We start from the raw sequence: 19,890 nt of genomic DNA on the forward strand, positions 1-19,890 counted from the left end.
ACAATAACTTGAACTCCTGCAGCTTTCAGCTCGATGTGGAGAGGCGGTGTGGTCAGTGGTCAGACCAGTCGGTGCAGGAGGGAAGCGAGTCTCTGATCAGGCTGAACTGGCAGGTCAGGTCTTTGACTGAGAGAGAGAGAGAGAGAGAGAGAGAGAGAGAGAGAGAGAGAGAGAGAGAGAGAGAGGTTTCATGCTGCGTTAGCATCCCCTCAGCAACTCCATCAATACTGCACACAGCTGAGGAGCTGGCAGAGTCCTCGGTGCTGCAGGCTGAGCTCGGAGAGAGAGCAACTCCCGCGACGGGGGGGCAGCGCGCACTCACACACCCAGGCTCTGCTGCAGAGAGAGGCAGGACAGCACCGGGAAGACTCCAGGGACAGAGCCAGACCCGCAGAGGGACCGGACCGGGAGGACTCGCGCTAACATGCTCCCGTGCTCCCCGGAGGAAGCCGAGCACCGGGCTGTTTGACGGGGTTCAGGGCGCCGGCTCCACGCACACCGGTAAGCTTCACGTGTGTTACCGTCAGGGACATGTCGCGGCGTCGGGGAGCTGCAGGGTGACGGAGTGATGGAGCCTCACTGCGCCGTCATGTGGGCTTCATGCTGGGCTACAGCATCTTCATGGAGACCAAAGAGCCACGTGCACTAGTGGTGCATTATGTCAGACTGCAAGCATAATACTGTAAACACACACACACACACACACACACACACACCTACACACACACACACACACACACACACACACACACACACACACACACACACACACACACACACACACACATGTAAAATAAGAGCATCTTTAGAGCTGATGAAGTGGAAATAGTTCTTACATCAGTCACTCTTTAGGAAACTGGAAGATCATGAAATATCCCTCAGTAAATCTCACAATCTATCAGTTTATATTAACTCTTGTGTGTGTGTGTGTGCAAGCTCCTCTGTACAGCACTTTTCTAGTTTTCCATGACATCATGGAGGTGTCGCTCACAGCAGCAGCTCTATGACCTGATGGCCTGGTGGTGCCATTGTTAACCATTTTTAGAGTTACAGAACAATATAATATACAGAGTTTAAAGTTTGGGACAACTTAGTTAAAGTAAAAAAGGACTTTCCCCAGTGAACCCGTTCGAGTGCCACGATAAACAATGCCAAATGAAGATATGCTCTTTATTTTTTAGAGCCACATGGTATGTATTATTATTATCAGTTTTTGAATGACTTCGGCAGCCTGTTAAAACATTGTATTTCATCCATTTCAGTGTGGATACACACTTTGGATACTGTTTGGGACTTTATGAAGCTGTTGACAGTTCTCCTCATCTTGCCAATAAACACGACCCAATTTACAAAAAATCTACAAGCAAACATCACAAACTTGGCTCGAGAGTGAATGAACTCACTCACAATATATTCTTGTGTCACGTACTCGAGCGTCTTAATGGGGATTGTGGTTCAATGTAATCCAGTCTTTATTCTTTTAGTTAAGACAGTAAATAGGAATTAATTAGAAGCTTCTTGGCATTTTAAAGTTACATGCTGGAGACTCAGTGGATGAAGACATGGAACCTCAACATGGACTGAAACACACGGTCTCCTTCCACTGTGAACTACCAACACATGTTAGGAATGCACATGTTTATTTCATTTCACAGACCCCAACACCTTCACCCTCATGTCCCTTTTACACTGAATGCTTCCTGAAGCTGACGGAAAGCTCAACAGATAACCACGAGGCGCCATGAGAGCACCTGTGCTCATCGGCTGGTTTTACGCAATCGGGACGATTCCTCGGCTTATCTTTGTATTTCACAAACCAGGAAAACACGCTCACTGCGAGGGAGGGGAGGAGGGGAGGAGGGGTGGCCGTATTATAAGAGTGCAGGTAAGGATTGTTGCCCGTTATCAGCTGAGGATCAGAGAGCCCTAATTGTTAACTACAGACTCGACCAGCCTCGCAGTGAATAAAGCAGAGAGCACACCTTGGGATCGTTGGAGCCAGCCGCTCTTCTTTCACTCAGGAGCTGCAGCTCCAGGGTTTACTGGTGGATCAGGTTTGTCCTCGAAGGATTATGGTACGTTTGCTGTGTCTCTGCAATACAGAGTGAACGTTTCCAGCTGGGAGAGAAGCTGAAGGTATAAGAACGATGCCACTTTTTTAAAATCAGCATTGTAGAGCAATAACATCTCTCACTGTTTACTGTTGGGGAATGATGGCTGTGACTTTGGTGCTCAACATTCCTGCTTTTTTCACCCACAGTCAGTTTATAGATTGACCTCCTCGCCTCCAACCAGGAGCTGCCCTTTTCTAATTCTCCCCTCCAGCATTCCAGTAACAGGTATTACATGTGTGGGGAAGTGAGTGGAACTGACCGCCTGTTTGCAGGCAGGATTATCAGCGCTGCTCGGGGACGGGCCCACAGCGACAGAGCGAGATCTGCGTCATATGTTGTGACGACCAAATCTGCTTAACCTACTTTAGTTTTGCATAAAATATGTCGGTGCTCGCAGGAACTCCAACTTTCTGCGATTCAATTCGACCACCAAACTTTCAGTGATGAAAAATGATTGAAGTGGCATGTGACAGTGAAGTCTGCTCTCTTCGGGAAGAGATTGGATCTGTCGCTCGCTCTGTTTAGAGAAACACTTCAGAGCGCTGCGGTGGACGCCGGCCACCGAATGCATGAGCTGTCCGTGCTCGACAGCAGCAGAATAAAGACCAGCACGACACCTGTGTGTGATTCTAAATGAGGAAATCTCACATGATGTTATAGCCAAACAATTATCAATGCCGTTATATTTTGACTTTGCTTCACTTTCAGCAGCAACTTGTTGAGTGAAATATGTCTCAAACAAAGAGTGGTACAACAGTATTTAGAACCTTTAACAAACAGAGCAAAGGAAACATACTAAAACAACCACTAGCAGTAGAATATATAGCAAGCATCAAAAGCAAAAGTATTTATCCTGCAGCTACATGCGCCCTTGTGATTTACACAATATTATAATGTACCAATTTTATATTGCTGATACTGATCTGTACCTGTGAGGTGGAGCTAGTGTCAGATACCGTCAGGTAGGTGAGAGTCCTCAGATGCTCACACAATCAATCACAATCATCGAATGATTACAAAATAAAGAAAAAACACATCACAAGAGCCCGAAGGCCAAAGAGGTTTTGAATCACGCATTTCATTTTTGATAATGTGTTGGAATTAAATTTTACCTAAAATCTTAATCTGCAAGTCACTTGTAACTATAACGATCAAATAAATGAAGTTTGGTCAAAGTTGTGATATCTTCTTTGGAAAAGTAGGTCAACTTTATACTTCAGCATTAATGTACATCGTTGAATTCACCCACTGCAAACAAATACACGCAACAACTCAACCTCACTTCAGAGTGGAGGCCAGTCCCACGATGTTTCTAATGTGCTCCAAGCGGAGCTCCATTCACACTGCACACTTTTTTTCCTGATGCTCAAGGACATTAAGATGTGCTCAGAATATCAAGCAGTCCTTTTGGTGGCACCTAAAAAGGATTATTTGGTGACGGATTGCACCACGTAGAGCGAAACACCTGCCATCCACCCAGAGCTGGCAGAAATGTGAGGGCGACGTGGCAACAGCACAAGGGGATTTAAACTCAAGGGGCCCCTGCCTCCCTTTATAGCGCAGTGTGACGAGAAAGTTAATAGGTGTCGGAGCGCTGTTAATATTTAACGGTTCACCATGCAAGATGCATGAACAAAGAACAATGTGTTTAGAAATGTTCCTCATTAACACTATTGCTTTCTTTTTACAAGCACTAGTATGTTATATAGACACACACACACACACACAACATAATCTGGAAGTCTAATCCTGACTCTTTAAACACAATCATTTACTGCGACTGATTAGAAGACCATTAAAACGTATGGAGCGGATTGAGGTCAAATGTTTTCTCAATCTGAAAGACAGACGAGATGAAAAGCTAACGTTGTAAACTGAAAGCAGTGAAGAGAAGACGACTCAGTGGAGAAACTTGTTATTTCTTGTAAAAGCTCTTGAGTCGTGGCTCCAGCCGTCAGAGCGTTGTTGACGCCGTCTTTCCTTCTGCAGGTCATGTGGAGGAGCTGAGGTGTGCGATGGCCAGCCAGGACCTGCAGGTTCCCACACACACAGCTCGGTGAAGCGTCCCAGCCCGAGAGTCTGACCCCCCCTCCCTCTCCCTGGGTGCCCCTCAGCCCTGGGCCCACCATGGGAGGATGCTTCTCCAAACCCAAACCAGGTAACCGGGTTAGCAAACAAGTACACCTGTAACAGCCTGTTCTGTTTCTCCTATGTCTCCTCTGTCTTGATTGTTTCATTCCCCTCACCTGCCCTCAGCCTCTCTCGTCTCGTTACTGTATGATGTCATACACCTGTTCTCATGTCGTACACCTGTTTCCAGTAACGAGACGAGAGTGGCTGAGGGCAGGTGAGGGGAATGAAACAATCAAGACAGAGGAGACACAGAGGAGACATAGAGGAGACAGAGAACATAGGAGACATAGGACTGCATAATATAGTATGGTGTTCGTGTTATTTTGTCATCATCCAGTTAACTCAAGTAGTATTTCCACTCATTGATATTGAAGTATGAGCAACATATTATATGTCATTTGTATCCTTTATTTGTCCCACAGTGGGGAAATTTCAAAAATATCTAAAAATGTCCAAAAAAGAAAATACAAATATGAATACAAAAATGTTAAAATACAATTTTCAAAAAAATTGAAAGAACAAAAATCAAAGGGATGTTCAAAGAAAATACGCTGCATAAAAGTAACCTCTTGGTATTTTTAGCATAAGAAACTTCATGAACTAAAGTGTTTGTGTTGCTCAACAGCGTTCATTCAGGACAACAGACATGATAATACAAAATAATCACATTGTTATTATGCTAAAAGCTGAAAGTTGCCGTGTTGTCTGCAGCTTCTTTTGTAAATGTCGATTTTAGTTGAATTCTGGTTCATGTGAAATATGGAGAAATGTATTTCTCTCACAAACATTTACCTCTGTTATTGTATTTTAACAGACGGTTTCATTACGTCATAATCCTGCTGTAACAGTAGACAACTACAACTAGATTGTTCTTATGATTACAATTGAAATACTTTACGGGTAATAGCTGTAAATTAATTTTGTGTGGGAGAGCGGTTGTCCTGGAGCCACAAGGTTCACGGTTCGATCCCCGCTCTCCCCATAGTTGAATGTTGAAGTGCCCTTGAGCAAGACGCTGAACCCCAGGTGCTCCCGGTTGCTTCACAGCAGCCTCTGCTCCTCTGAAGACGGGTCAAATGAAGAGAAGCGTTCCCCACTGGGATCAATAAAGTGTGCTTTTCTTTTCTTCTTTTCTTTTAATTTGAACAATGTCAGAGAATCTAGCTGAAGACGCATATTGTAATATTATACAGTTTCCATGGAGAGAGCAGTTATTTCTTTTCTTTCTTAAAGATATATTTAGGGGGAATGACTCGTATTGAGAGCGACCTCCCGCCTCCGGATCGTTCCACATGTCGCCTCACATCCGCCCCTCCGGTCTGCACACAGCGCTCAGTGGGGGGGCATTCTAATGCTCTCTGCGGCATCTTTGGTCAAAAGGATCACATACTGAGATAATATACAAAATATGACTCTGTGTGTGTGTGTGTGTGTGTGTGTGGCAATATCAATGTTAGCATGGCTTGGAGATTAGCAATCTGCAGTCAGGTCATAATACACATTGTACTTACCGTTCAGCATGAGGACACAAATCATTTGATCTTTCGTCGTCTGTTCGACGCTCAGGTGGCGTGAGACCGACCAGACACTCGGGATCTACATGTGATCGAACAGCTGCTGACTGTAATTTATCATCGTCTACTGAACACGATAACAATCCATAACTAGAACGGGCACTCGGTAGAGCGCATACCTTCACATATCACAAGATTGGGCATTGAATTATGAACATTTTGGCATTAGTTGCCAATTGGATAGAAATTGACCGCGCTATGGTAAAAAGAAGATTTTGAACTTTCCATGACCTTGACCTTGACCTTTGACCTTCTCAATCCCAAAATCTAATCAAATGGGTCCCGGATAATAACCAATCATCCCACCAAATTTCATGCGATTCGGTTTAATACTTTTTGAGTTATGCGAGTAACACGCATACAAATAAATCAATACACGGCGATCAAGTTAACACGATTATCATTATCATGGTCAAATATCTTGGCAGTGAGTGTTTAGTTTCGCCTCTAAACAATCCTCCACCATCATTTCTCTATCACACCGCAGTCGGCTGTCAACAGAACATAAAGCAAAGCGCCTCATCTCAAGGTTTATTAGGGTCCAAGTCGCTCCTCAAAGATTATTAGAATCGGAAACCATCTTTTGCCAATCCTATAAAATGTTCGTCAGAGAACTCACAATAAAATATAAATATATGACGATCCTTCTGGCATCAAGTTGGGGTCGGATCGCACAGACTAATAGGAAGTTACACAAACTCATGAATGAAGGTATGTGTGTGTGTGTGTGTGTGTGTGTGGGCATCTATGTATACATCATTATCAAAATGTGAAGAACTACAGAGTAGTTAAAGAAACTGAAATTATAGATTTAAACAACATGTGTTTACTCAAAGCTAAATGCTTGATACAAAAAACTTTAAAGCCCAAAAAGATCAGAAACCTCAGAGAAACCTTTTGTCCCGATGACTTGAGGAAGCATCCGTTACCCAGCAGACGCGACAGCAGCAACTCAAGATTCTCTTCAGCTGTGGAAAGCTTTCTCCTTCTTTTCTCCTGCAATTGCACTCACTATTATGATTTTCCATTGATTTTAATTAAGACTTGCTCAGCAGGATAAAATTCCAGCCAGATTACTGTGTAAGAACCGGATGATCAGCACATTTTTCCAGCCGAACAGATAAAGCCTGCTGCAGTGAAAAAAGGAGTTACACAACTGTTCCTTAATGTTCAGAATTATAAACCCAAAGCTGCACATCAGTCGTCTTCAAAGAAAACTCTTTATCTCACAATTAATTTACTACACTCTGTAAATTAAGAATATCCACAAAACAGTGGTGTTGTTTGTGTGTTGAAGCCAGTTTAAGGAAATCTTATTATTTAAAGCATTATCCTGTTAGAATCTGTATTTCTCAAGTCAGTTGACTTGGATCCAGATCGGCTGAAGGTGAGTGAGGAGGTGTGAGTTGTGTTTCTGTGGATCTCCCACACCGTATCTACAGTGAATCTGGTGTCTGTGCACAGCAGCAACACGGGGCGCTCCATCAAGGTGCTCCTGCTGTTCCAGACACAATGAGGTGGATTTTAATAGTAATGAATAAATCAGGGTTAATATTAAATGTTGAATGATGCCTGGAATTTTACTGAGCAGAAGGTAGAATGAAAAAGAAAAGAAAAGAGGCGTGGCCTTCCACGTCGCCCTCCACCCGCCTCCTGCTCTCATTTGTTTCAGTTGTGGAGATGTCAGGCTCAATTTGTCCCATAATTGGAGACATCTCTCCACCAGCAGAGAAAAGTATTCCACCAAAGCAAGAGTGACGGATAGTAACAAGCCGACAGAGAACAGGAATCCAGGAATACAAGTTGAATCCACTGGTGATGTGGACATTCGGCTCCTTAAATAATCACATGTTCTGAGGGAGATGTGTTTGTGTTGTGCAGTTGAAGTTAAAGTGGAACTCTCTCTCCTGGAAAAAGAAAAAGAGGTGGACGGGCTGTCCCCGAATGGCAAAGCGAGCCCCTTAGCCGACCCTCGACCTAACGGCGCCCTGGGACACGGCTCTGATGACGACGCCACGCCGCTGCCCCTCTACCACAAACCGCGGGACTACGTGGAGGCCTCCGTCTGTCACGTGAAGGACCTGGAAAACGGCCAGTAAGGAGATGCATTGTTATATATACACCCGAAACACACACACACACACATCCAGAAGGGTATAAGTGTGCATCTTAAAGGGACAGTTCATGCAAAAGCGCGATAAAAACAATGTTTTCCTCTATTGACTCGAGTTTCATCGGCTTCTACAGTAGGCTATGTCGGTATTTTGGAAAGAAGACAATAAAGTACAGAAATAAAGCTCAGACCTACAAGTAGAGAAGAATCGTAAAGTCATTGAACTCTCTTGGTAATGTTACAGCAACATCGATGTAAAGTGTGAGTACATGAGATAAGATTAGCCTCCATCAGGTCAAATCAGACCAGATGCATGTGTCTGTAGAGCAGCGGAAACACCTGAGTATTGAATTGTGTTTTATTGCCAATAACTTAAGTTAACTTTCAATTTGTTGGTGAGAAGATTGCGTAAGTTTCTGGCGTTCATCCAGAACACGTGACGTCTGTCATGACGCTCACGCCCCCAGAGGCTCAAACACGTGAACGTGAAGTCGTCGTCGTCCTGATTTGTTTAAAAGGACGTTTCTCTTGGATGTTGTTTTTTAACCCGTCGTAATGACCTTCGCCTATTGAATCACAAAACACCTTTTTGTTCCGTGTGTCTTCAGGATGCGAGAGGTCGATGTGGGGAGCGGCCGAGCGTTGTTGATCAAGGACCACGGGGAGTTCTCCGCCATGGCCCACAAGTGTCCCCACTACGGAGCGCCGCTGGTCAAAGGCGAGCCTCGTGTGTGTGTGTGTGTGTGTGTGTGTGTGTGTGTGCCGCTGGTCGCCATGTTGGCGCCCTGAGCATCACTCCTCCATGACGCCCCCCTGAGACAGGAAAGGCTCCACGGCGAGCGGCAGGAAGTTGATTGTGTGTTTTTAGTTTTTTTTGCCGGCGGGGCACCATCGTAACTTTTTTTGAGCAATGAAACATCTCTCTTGTTCTGCCTGTTTTGTGATAAACATGCCTAAAAGGTGCCTAATATGTCTATACTGAAATAATATCGGCATTATAATTATTATAACCAGCGCCGCCGCTCCCATCAGGCTCACTACGCTGAGCGTAGTGCACCGAGACCTGAGGGGCAACGAAAAAATCAAAGTTATAATAATTATAATGACGATATTATTTCAGTATAGACATATCAGGCACCTTTTAGTGCCCCCCCCCCCCCCAAATACCCATCACCTTCCCGCCGCTCGCCGTGGAGCCTTTCCTGTCTCAGGGGGGCGTCATGAAGGAGTGATGCTCAGGGCGCCAACATGGCGAGCAGCAGCACTGGTTATATCGATGATGATTTTTTAGTTGCCTATTTTCTGGCCCCTAAGGACTCGGCTCTGGGAGCGGCTGTGTGTTGAGGTTTGGTTTGAACATTCGTTGACATCATACATTTGACATTCTTGTTCTTCTCTGTCCTTCCAGGGGTGTTGTCCAAAGGACACGTGCGCTGCCCGTGGCACGGTGCGTGCTTCAACATCGCGACCGGAGACCTGGAGGACTTCCCCGGCCTGGACAGCCTGCCCACCTTCCAGGTGACCTTCCCCCGCTGTCCTCACACATTCCCTGCCTTATCGCGTCTCTAAGCACCGCCAACTAGTGTACGCATCGCTCGTGTCTGTTTGCTCCAGGTCAGAGTTGAAAAGGACAAGGTGATCATTCGCGCAAACAAGCAGGTAACAAGAGAAAGAACGTGGAGGATCTGTGCAGGTAAAGAAACGGACCGGCTGACTGATCTTGGATCTGTTTTGAAACATCTCCAGGCTCTTCAGTCGCAGAGAAGGTCAAAGCCCATGGCCCGCTGCTCAGCAGTCATTAACTCCAGCACGGGCTTCAGCCACGTCCTCATCATCGGCTCAGGTCGGTCCGCCTTCTCCCTCACACAACGAGGATGCAGCTCTTATTAGCGCCGTCGTCCTCCACGGGCTCGCTTTCAATATCGACTTCTTCTTTTGCGGTGAACGTGTGCGAAGGTCCAGCAGGTCTGGTGTGTGCCGAGACCCTGAGGCAGGAGGGCTTCACGGACCGCATCGTCATGTGCACCACGGACCGGCACCCTCCGTACGACAGGCCCAAACTGAGTAAGGTTTGTACAGAGCCTGAAAAAACAACTGAGACAGAGCTGAACTTTGCCAAGGAAGTTAAGCAACCGCCTGCAGCGCCGAGGAAGCAGCTGCACTTCACAGATCTAAAGGAAGCGCTGCATGAACGTTTGCCATGGAAAGCTGGAGCATTAGTTTTATGAATTGGTTGTTTACGGTCGTCCAGCTTTTGGAAAGATTGCCTTTGTATTCAGAGATTTCTGTTTGATGTCATTGAATGACTTTATGGACGTACTAACTTGCTGAGCTTTAGTCCTTAGACAGCACAGCTGAGCAGTTGAGGTTGCGCTCCATGGACTTCCTGCAGGATCACGACATTGAACTGCTCACAGAGAAAGAGGTGAGAGGTGGTGACTTCAGATCAACCGATTCATTCAATCAATCGACATCTATCGTTGTGTGACCCCGCCGTGTTCGCTTCAGGCTGTGGCGATAGATGTGAAAACACATTCTGTGACCTTTGAAGATGGTTTGAGGATGGAGTACAGGAACCTCTTCATTGCTACAGGAAGCAGGTGAGGGAGAAAACACACGAAACTATTCTATTCCACATGACTCATAAGCAGCTGAGATTATGAATCAGAAACGGACAATTGATTTCTTCCAAAGACACAAACCGATGGTGTACAAAGGAAAGGACGTGAGGAACGTGTTTCACCTCCGGACGCCCGAGGACGCGAACAGCATCGCGCGGCTGGCCAACAACAAGAACGCCGTGATTGTGGGAACATCGTATGTCGGTGAGGAGAAGAGACGTCCTTCTCGTTTGTGCTCGGCACGACGAACCTTTACAGCAACTCTCAAGTGATCTGGGGGCGGCTGCAGCTCAGTGGAGTCAGGGGGTCGTCCTGCAACCCCAAGGTCGTGGGTTCCATCCCCGCTCTCACCGTTAGTTGCAAGTCGAAGTGTCCATGAGCAAGGCACTGAACCCCCAGGTGCTCCCCGGGCGCATCACTGCAGCCCACTGCTCCTTCATCACTAAGGAGGGGTTAAATGCAGAGGATACATGTCGTTGCCTGTGTACCTGGACTCTGAGCAATGACAGTAAATTGAATCCAATCACATGAAGAATCACATGTATCAAGAACACGCCCTACATCTGCTGATATCTTATGTTTTGATGGGTGTTAAATTATTAATATATCCAGTGGCAACAACAATCAAAACTAAAATCTAATATCCAGCATATAAATATCTAGATTTGGATAAGATAAGGGGACATTTTCTGAAATGCAAACAAAAAAACAAACTGGGACCAAGTTGCTGGTTCATGAGGTCAAAGAGAGAAACTATCTGGTGATGCTCCAAAGCTGGTGGCTCACTTCGGTACTGCAGCCGTCTACGGTCGACTCTGAGACATCTTCAGGATCCTCTGGAGCAGCCTTACATTTACAAGTAGTTTAAAGTAATAGATAGTTAGTTTGTTATCAGTTAATTATAATCAGTTTGGTTCGTGTGGGTCCTGTTGACTGAGAGACAGAACCCACCATTCACGTCATCATCCCAATCAGTGAGCCGTCATGTCTGGAAGCTCGTTGGGTTCTTCCACTCATTGATTCAGATTCATTCAGAATCATTTCGCATTAATAACTTAGCACTTCAGTGGCACTTAAATGGCTCTTATTATGGTAGTTTTGTAGTTTGACTTTCTTGAAGAAATGTTACTTTCTGTATTCTTGTTGTTCTTAGTTTGTTCTCTTGGTTGATGAACTTATTGTAAGTCTCTTTGGATAAAAGCGTCTGCTAAATGACATGTGATGTCATGTGATGTCATGTAATGTGATGTCATGTCATGTAATGTAACTGTGTCTGTGAACTGATTCTTTGTTGTGTTGTTAGGTATGGAGGTGGCTGCAGCGCTAACCGACAAGGCCCACTCGGTGTCTGTCATCGGGATCGAGTCGGTCCCCTTCAAACAAGCTCTGGGGGAGAAAGTAGGGAAAGCCATCATGAAGGTAGGCACACACCTGTGAAGCCCCTCCAGAATCCTTGCATTGTAATCATCTCTGGTCAGAACTCCAGAAGCCAGCAGGCCGTGTGGTCACGGCGTCTGTGGTGTGCTTGGCTTCCTGCAGCTGTTCGAGGTCAACAGGGTGAAGTTCTACATGCTGAACCAGGTGTCAGAGATGATCGGCCATCATGGACAGGTATTCAGAAAGTGAGAGAAACCGCGTGGCGTGACCCTCTCTCGTCGGGGAAGGCGAGCCGGATAAAAACGCAAGAATGTCAACCAAAATAAAAACCATTTGGTGTGTGTCAACTAGCTCCTGAAGACAACCTCGTATTTATTATATATATTTCTTTATTCCAGACTCATGGGTCCATAAAACAACAAACACAAATACAACAACAATATATAAAATACAACACGAGGACACAGGTCCAATCATTGCAGCCAAAAAATCACTCAGGATAAAAAAATGTTACAAAACACTTGTTCCATTGCTTCCAGAAACAAGACAAACACCTGGTATCACTCAGTGGGTCAGCCAAGGCTTTTAGAACGAAATTATCTGAGACACTCAGTCGACATTTAAATTTATACATAAAATTCCTCAAAACGGCATGAAAAGTGGGAACGCTCCGGCTCACAAGCATCTGACTTGTCCGTCTCGGAAGCTTGAGCAGGATCCTGAAAGCATCATTAAATGTCACCTGCATCTTTTTCATTTCCCCTTTACTATCACTGCACACTGCACATATAATTATTATATATCTGATTATTATCAAGATAATTATAAACATTTGTATTTAAATGCTTCGAGATGCACTGCCGGTTGCTCCGCACAGCACTAGACGCTGTCTTGTGTGTGTCGTGTTTACTGCAGGACTCCATCACTCAAAGTAAGAGACGGTCAAAAAAAGGTGTTACGGGTTTTTTAAGGAGTTAAAGTTCCGTTGCATCGTCAGCGGGTTGGACATGTTGTTGTTGTTGTTGTTGTTGTTGTTCCTGTCCACAGCTGAAGGAGGTGGTGCTGAAGAGCGGGAAAGTCCTGCGGGCCGACGTGTGCGTCATCGGAGCAGGTGATGACGAAGATGATTCAAAATGTGTCTTTCCTTGTCTGACAGTGACATATAATTAAAGCAGAGGATGAAACTCCCTTTTGAAAGTTGAAGCAGCTGCATATATAATCCGTCTCCGCCAATGTGTCTCAGGAAGTATTCCTGCAACGGGCTTCCTGAAACAGAGCGGCATCCACATGGACTCCAGGGGCTTCATCACTGTGAACAAGGTACACCGTACACCCCGGCACGGTCGCTCCGCTCGGCAACAGCCAATCGTCTTGTGACTCCTGCACCTCGAGCTCATCGCTCTACATCCAGACTGTTGCTGTCCTGCTCCTGATTGGTGGAACCAGCTCCCCACTGACATCAGGACAGCAGGAAGTCTCTACAGCTTCACCGGAGACTAAGAACACATCTTTAGACTATATCTGGATTAAAACTCAGATTTGCACTTCAGTGGCTCTTAAATAGCTCTTATTATGGTACTTTTGTAGTTCGACTATGTTGAGGAAATGTTACTTCCTGTATTCTTGTTGTTCTTAGTTTGTGCTCTAGGTTGATTCACTTATTGTAAGTCTCTTTGGATAAAAGCGTCTGCTAAATGACATGTGATGGTAACATGCCTGCAGCGCCCGTGTTCATGTCGAGTGACTCCTCTGACCTCTCCCAGATGATGCAGACGAGTGCTGACGGGGTTTTCGCCGGAGGAGATGTGGTGGTGTTTCCTTTCCTGCCACGAAACAACAAGAAGGTGAACATCCCTCACTGGCAGATGGCTCACGTTCACGGTGAGTGTGTCGCCCGACTGCAGGCCGAGCCGCCTGAACCCACGGCGGTCCTCTGAAAGACGAGCCTTCAATGCTCCTTGTGTTCCTCCTGCGGACAGGAAGGGTGGCGGCGCTCAGCATGATGGGCCGAGCCGCCGACATCAAGGCGGTGCCCTACTTCTGGTCCGCCATGTTTGGGAAGACCATCCGCTACGCAGGTAGACGTCTCTTTGGTTTAGAGTTTTATTACGAGAAGCTCAGAGGTCCAATCAGAGCTGAGCTGTTCTTACCACGCTGTAGTTACTGTAGTTACTGTAATTACTGTAGTTACCACACTGTAGTTACTGTAATTACTGTAGTTACCACACTGTAGTTACTGTAATTACTGTAGTTACCACACTGTAGTTACCGTAGTTACCACACTGTAGTTACTGTAGTTACTGTAATTACCACACTGTAGTTACCACTGTAGTTACTGTAGTTACCACACTGTAGTTACTGTAGTTACTGTAATTACTGTAGACTAATGGGGATCCTTAATAAACTAAACTAAACTAAACTGTAGTTACCACACTGTAGTTACCACACTGTAGTTACTGTAGTTACTACACTGTAGTTACCACTGTAGTTACCACACTGTAGTTACCACTGTAGTTACTACACTGTAGTTACCACTGTAGTTACCACACTGTAGTTACCACTGTAGTTACCACACTGTAGTTACCACACTGTAGTTACCACACTGTAGTTACTGTAATTACTGTAGTTACCACACTGTAGTTACCACTATAGTTACTGTAGTTACCACACTGTAGTTACCACACTGTAGTTACTGTAGTTACTGTAGTTACCACACTGTAGTTACCACACTGTAGTTACTGTAGTTACCACACTGTAGTTACTGTAGTTACTGTTCTCTACCAAGAACTAATGCACTAAAGAAATCAGTAATGTACAGAGCCATTGCATACTGGAATGTGCTCCCCTCATGTGACTAACAAGAAATAAATGTGATTTCAAAAGGAAACTTAAGGCAGCAATAATCGGAAAGGAAATTATAGTAGATTAGGTATTTAGGTATTATTATTTTACTTTTAATGTAAATGTTGTTTTCAAAGTCAAAGTGTTTTTGTGAAAATGTATCATGCTGTACTGCATTTTATGTATTTGTATTGTAATGTTTTTTGCCTGGACCCCAGGAAGAATAGTCTCCACTACGGTATAGACTAATGGGGATCCTTAATAAACTAAACTAAACTAAACTGTAGTTACCACACTGTAGTTACTGTAGTTACCACACTGTAGTTACTGTAGTTACCACACTGTAGTTACTGTAGTTACCACACTGTAGTTACCACACTGTAGTTACTGTAGTTACCACGCTGTAGTTACTGTAGTTACCACGCTGTAGTTACTGTAGTTACCACACTGTAGTTACCACACTGTAGTTACCACACTGTAGTTACCACACTGTAGTACCACACTGTAGTTACCACACTGTAGTTACTGTAGTTACCACACTGTATTTACCACGCTGTAGTTACCACACTGTAGTTACCACACTGTAGTTACTGTAGTTACCACACTGTATTTACCACGCTGTAGTTACTGTAGTTACCACACTGTAGTTACCACACTGTAGTTACCACACTGTAGTTACCACACTGTAGTTACTGTAGTTACCACACTGTAGTTACTGTAGTTACCACACTGTAGTTACCACGCTGTAGTTACTGTAGTTACCACACTGTAGTTACCACACTGTAGTTACTGTAGGTACCACACTGTAGTTACCACACTGTAGTTACCACACTGTAGTTACTGTAGTTACCACACTGTAGTTACCACTGTAGTTACCACACTGTAGTTACCACACTGTAGTTACCACACTGTAGTTACTGTAGTTACTGTAGTTACCACACTGTAGTTACCACACTGTAGTTACTGTAGTTACCACACTGTAGTTACTGTAGTTACTGTTCTCTACCAAGAACTAATGCACTAAAGAAATCAGTAATGTACAGAGCCATTGCATACTGGAATGTGCTCCCCTCATGTGACTCTAACAAGAAATAAATGTGATTTCAAAAGGAAACTTAAGGCAGCAATAATCGGAAAGGAAATTATAGTAGATTAGGTATTTAGGTATTATTATTTTACTTTTAATGTAAATGTTGTTTTCAAAGTCAAAGTGTTTTTGTGAAAATGTATCATGCTGTACTGCATTTTATGTATTTGTATTGTAATGTTTTTTGCCTGGACCCCAGGAAGAATAGTCTCCACTACGGTATAGACTAATGGGGATCCTTAATAAACTAAACTAAACTAAACTGTAGTTACCACACTGTAGTTACTGTAGTTACCACACTGTAGTTACTGTAGTTACCACACTGTAGTTACCACACTGTAGTTACTGTAGTTACCACACTGTAGTTACCACGCTGTAGTTACTGTAGTTACCACGCTGTAGTTACTGTAGTTACCACACTGTAGTTACCTGTAGTTACCGTAGTTACCATAGTTACTGTAGTTACTGTATTTACCACTGTAGTTACTGTAGTTACCACACTGTAGTTACTACACTGTAGTTACTATAGTTACTACACTGTAGTTACCACTGTAGTTACCACACTGTAGTTACCACTGTAGTTACTACACTGTAGTTACCACTGTAGTTACCACACTGTAGTTACCACTGTAGTTACCACACTGTAGTTACCACACTGTAGTTACCACTGTAGTTACCACACTGTAGTTACCACACTGTAGTTACCACACTGTAGTTACTGTAATTACTGTAGTTACCACACTGTAGTTACCACTATAGTTACTGTAGTTACCACACTGTAGTTACCACACTGTAGTTACCACACTGTAGTTACTGTAGTTACTGTAGTTACCACACTGTAGTTACCACACTGTAGTTACTGTAGTTACCACACTGTAGTTACTGTAGTTACTGTTCTCTACCAAGAACTAATGCACTAAAGAAATCAGTAATGTACAGAGCCATTGCATACTGGAATGTGCTCCCCTCATGTGACTAACAAGAAATAAATGTGATTTCAAAAGGAAACTTAAGGCAGCAATAATCGGAAAGGAAATTATAGTAGATTAGGTATTTAGGTATTATTATTTTACTTTTAATGTAAATGTTGTTTTCAAAGTCAAAGTGTTTTTGTGAAAATGTATCATGCTGTACTGCATTTTATGTATTTGTATTGTAATGTTTTTTGCCTGGACCCCAGGAAGAATAGTCTCCACTACGGTATAGACTAATGGGGATCCTTAATAAACTAAACTAAACTAAACTGTAGTTACCACACTGTAGTTACTGTAGTTACCACACTGTAGTTACTGTAGTTACCACACTGTAGTTACTGTAGTTACCACACTGTAGTTACCACACTGTAGTTACTGTAGTTACCACGCTGTAGTTACTGTAGTTACCACGCTGTAGTTACTGTAGTTACCACACTGTAGTTACCACACTGTAGTTACCACACTGTAGTACCACACTGTAGTTACCACACTGTAGTTACTGTAGTTACCACACTGTATTTACCACGCTGTAGTTACCACACTGTAGTACCACACTGTAGTTACCACACTGTAGTTACTGTAGTTACCACACTGTATTTACCACGCTGTAGTTACTGTAGTTACCACACTGTAGTTACCACACTGTAGTTACCACACTGTAGTTACCACACTGTAGTTACTGTAGTTACCACACTGTAGTTACCACGCTGTAGTTACTGTAGTTACCACACTGTAGTTACCACGCTGTAGTTACTGTAGTTACCACACTGTAGTTACCACACTGTAGTTACTGTAGGTACCACACTGTAGTTACCACACTGTAGTTACCACACTGTAGTTACTGTAGTTACCACACTGTAGTTACCACGCTGTAGTTACTGTAGTTACCACACTGTAGTTACCACACTGTAGTTACCACACTGTAGTTACCACACTGTAGTTACTGTAGTTACCACACTGTAGTCACCACGCTGCCATCTAGCTGTAAAGATACAAATAAAAGCCGAACTGTTTTTCTTTTTGCTGTTTTCAAATGCACACGTCCATGTGTCTACTCTTCTATCTCTGAAGGTTATGGTGATGGATTTGATGATGTCATCATACAAGGAGATCTGGATGAACTAAGATTTGTGGCATTTTACACCAGGTACGTTTTATTTTTCCCGACAATCTGAAAATATGTCTGAATATTTGTTTTTACCTCGTGTCATCGTCTCTCTTTGTTGGTGAGGTTTGATCTCATCCTAAATGGTGACTTCCTGTCTCGCTGCTCATTGTTTTCTCCTTCGGTTCATCTCCAGGAATGAAGAGGTGGTCGCCGTTGCCAGCATGAACTACGATCCCATCGTATCCCGCGTGGCAGAGGTGTTGGCATCCGGGAAGACGATTAAGAAACGAGATGTGGAGTGAGTCTCCTTCAGGACGGACATCTGCTCCGGTTATTATCGCTGTTCTGTTCTTTAGCTTTCTGGAGAAAAACAAGACGCATATTATCACTGACTGTATAATGATATAGTTTTGTAGAGCTTGTAATCGGTTATTTATTTCATTGAGGAACAGCTGGCTACACTTTGCTTCAACCCACCTATCAAGTGTGTATCTAAATAATGTATTTTCCTAATGTGCTTATAAGCACATTAAGAAAATACATTATTTAGATTCAGAACATACTATAATGTCGTCGTACACGGATATTAAAAACATTGTTACCTTCGCATTGAAAATGCGGAAGGTAATGTTTTGATCGGCGTGTATTTATTTGTATGCGTGTTCCTCGCATAACTCAAAAAGTATTAAACCGAATCGCATGAAATTTGGTGGGATGATTGGTTATTATCCGGGGACCATTTGATTAGATTTTGGTATCGATCGGGTCAAAGGTCAAGGTCATGAAAAGGTCAAAATCTTTTTACCATAGCACGGTACATTTTTATCCAATTGGCAACTAATGCCAACATTTTCATAATTCAATGCCCAATCTTGTGATATGCGAAGGTATGCGCTCTACCGAGTGCCCATTCTAGTTTCTTAATGTATTTGTCAACAATCAACTAATAAATTCATAAACACTTAACCCTCCTGTTGCCTTCGGGTCAATTTGACCCGATTCAATGTTTAATGTCGGTGTTCTTTCGGTAGTCAACAAACAAACATAAAGTACCTCACACTTAAACTTGGAAAACAATATTAATTCTAATAATTTTCTGGAGATTTTAATAGCTGGGGTCATATTGACCCCAAGGGTAAAATATGTTAGTAAATATAAAGGTAACAGGAGGGTTAAACATTGAATCGGGTCAAATTGACCCGAAGGCAACAGGAGGGTTAAATGGTGAAACATAAAGTGTTCCCATGCTGACGTTATTGCCTCACGTTGCTGTACTTTACTGCATTGTTATTGCATCCATGCGTGTCTGCTTTGGTCCTCATGTCTCTCGTGTCTTTCATTTCTAAAAATGCAAACTCAAATTGTGAAGGATGTTAGCACGGCTTGGCAAGTACGGATAACTGTGAGCTTGTTCTATTTAAAATTCACTGATCTAACCATGTGCAGCAGAAACAATGGCCTGATGAACACGCGTGTGCGTGTTGGACTCACTGCTTGTTTTGCGTTCGCAGGACTGGAGACATTTCCTGGTTGAATGAGAAAGGCTCTCAATGACGTCACAGGGAGGACAGAGCCAGAGTCCACGGGACAACTCAACATGGACACTTATGGTGCTGAGAATCTGAGCACACACACACACACACACACACACACACACACACACACACACACACACACACACACACACACACACACACACACACACACACACACACACACACACACACACACACACACACACACACACACACACACACACACACACACACACACACTCCTGAGGACGACACTGAAACCTGCTTTTGTTCCTGAGACGCTGACGGGCCTGCGTTCATTGAATGGCCGTCTTCATGACACATTTCTCAAAGGAATGCTGCCTTCAGCATCTGAGCTGCTGCACGATGTATCTACCTGTACACTTTGTTTATAAGAAGCCAGGGATGGGCTT

At 43.8% G+C, this 19,890-nt stretch overlaps 1 protein-coding gene across 7 annotated transcripts; it reads left to right on the forward strand.

The window, feature by feature from the left end:
* The first annotated feature begins 191 nt into the window (after positions 1-191).
* LOC130196495 (apoptosis-inducing factor 3) lies at positions 192-19,563 on the forward strand. Of its 7 annotated transcripts, none has more exons than XM_056418696.1 (22): positions 192-501; positions 2,261-2,339; positions 4,104-4,272; positions 7,703-7,916; positions 8,543-8,652; positions 9,343-9,452; positions 9,549-9,593; positions 9,681-9,777; positions 9,891-10,003; positions 10,273-10,359; positions 10,443-10,534; positions 10,629-10,759; positions 11,859-11,974; positions 12,095-12,166; positions 12,980-13,043; positions 13,176-13,252; positions 13,696-13,813; positions 13,912-14,010; positions 17,906-17,981; positions 18,136-18,240; positions 19,312-19,332; positions 19,454-19,563. In XM_056418696.1, exons 3-22 carry the CDS (start codon positions 4,242-4,244, stop codon positions 19,494-19,496), a joined length of 1,821 nt encoding a protein of 606 aa, XP_056274671.1. In that variant the 5' UTR covers positions 192-501; positions 2,261-2,339; positions 4,104-4,241; the 3' UTR covers positions 19,497-19,563. The 7 variants fall into 7 exon arrangements, with proteins under 7 accessions (XP_056274671.1, XP_056274675.1, XP_056274674.1 ...); XM_056418700.1 differs by having other exon boundaries at positions 7,739-7,916; XM_056418697.1 differs by lacking the exon at positions 192-501 and adding an exon at positions 793-2,136.
* Positions 19,564-19,890: the final 327 nt, after the last annotated feature.

This window comes from Pseudoliparis swirei, chromosome 7, assembly GCF_029220125.1.
Source record: "Pseudoliparis swirei isolate HS2019 ecotype Mariana Trench chromosome 7, NWPU_hadal_v1, whole genome shotgun sequence".
In the NCBI taxonomy this organism is placed as follows: domain Eukaryota; kingdom Metazoa; phylum Chordata; class Actinopteri; order Perciformes; family Liparidae; genus Pseudoliparis; species Pseudoliparis swirei.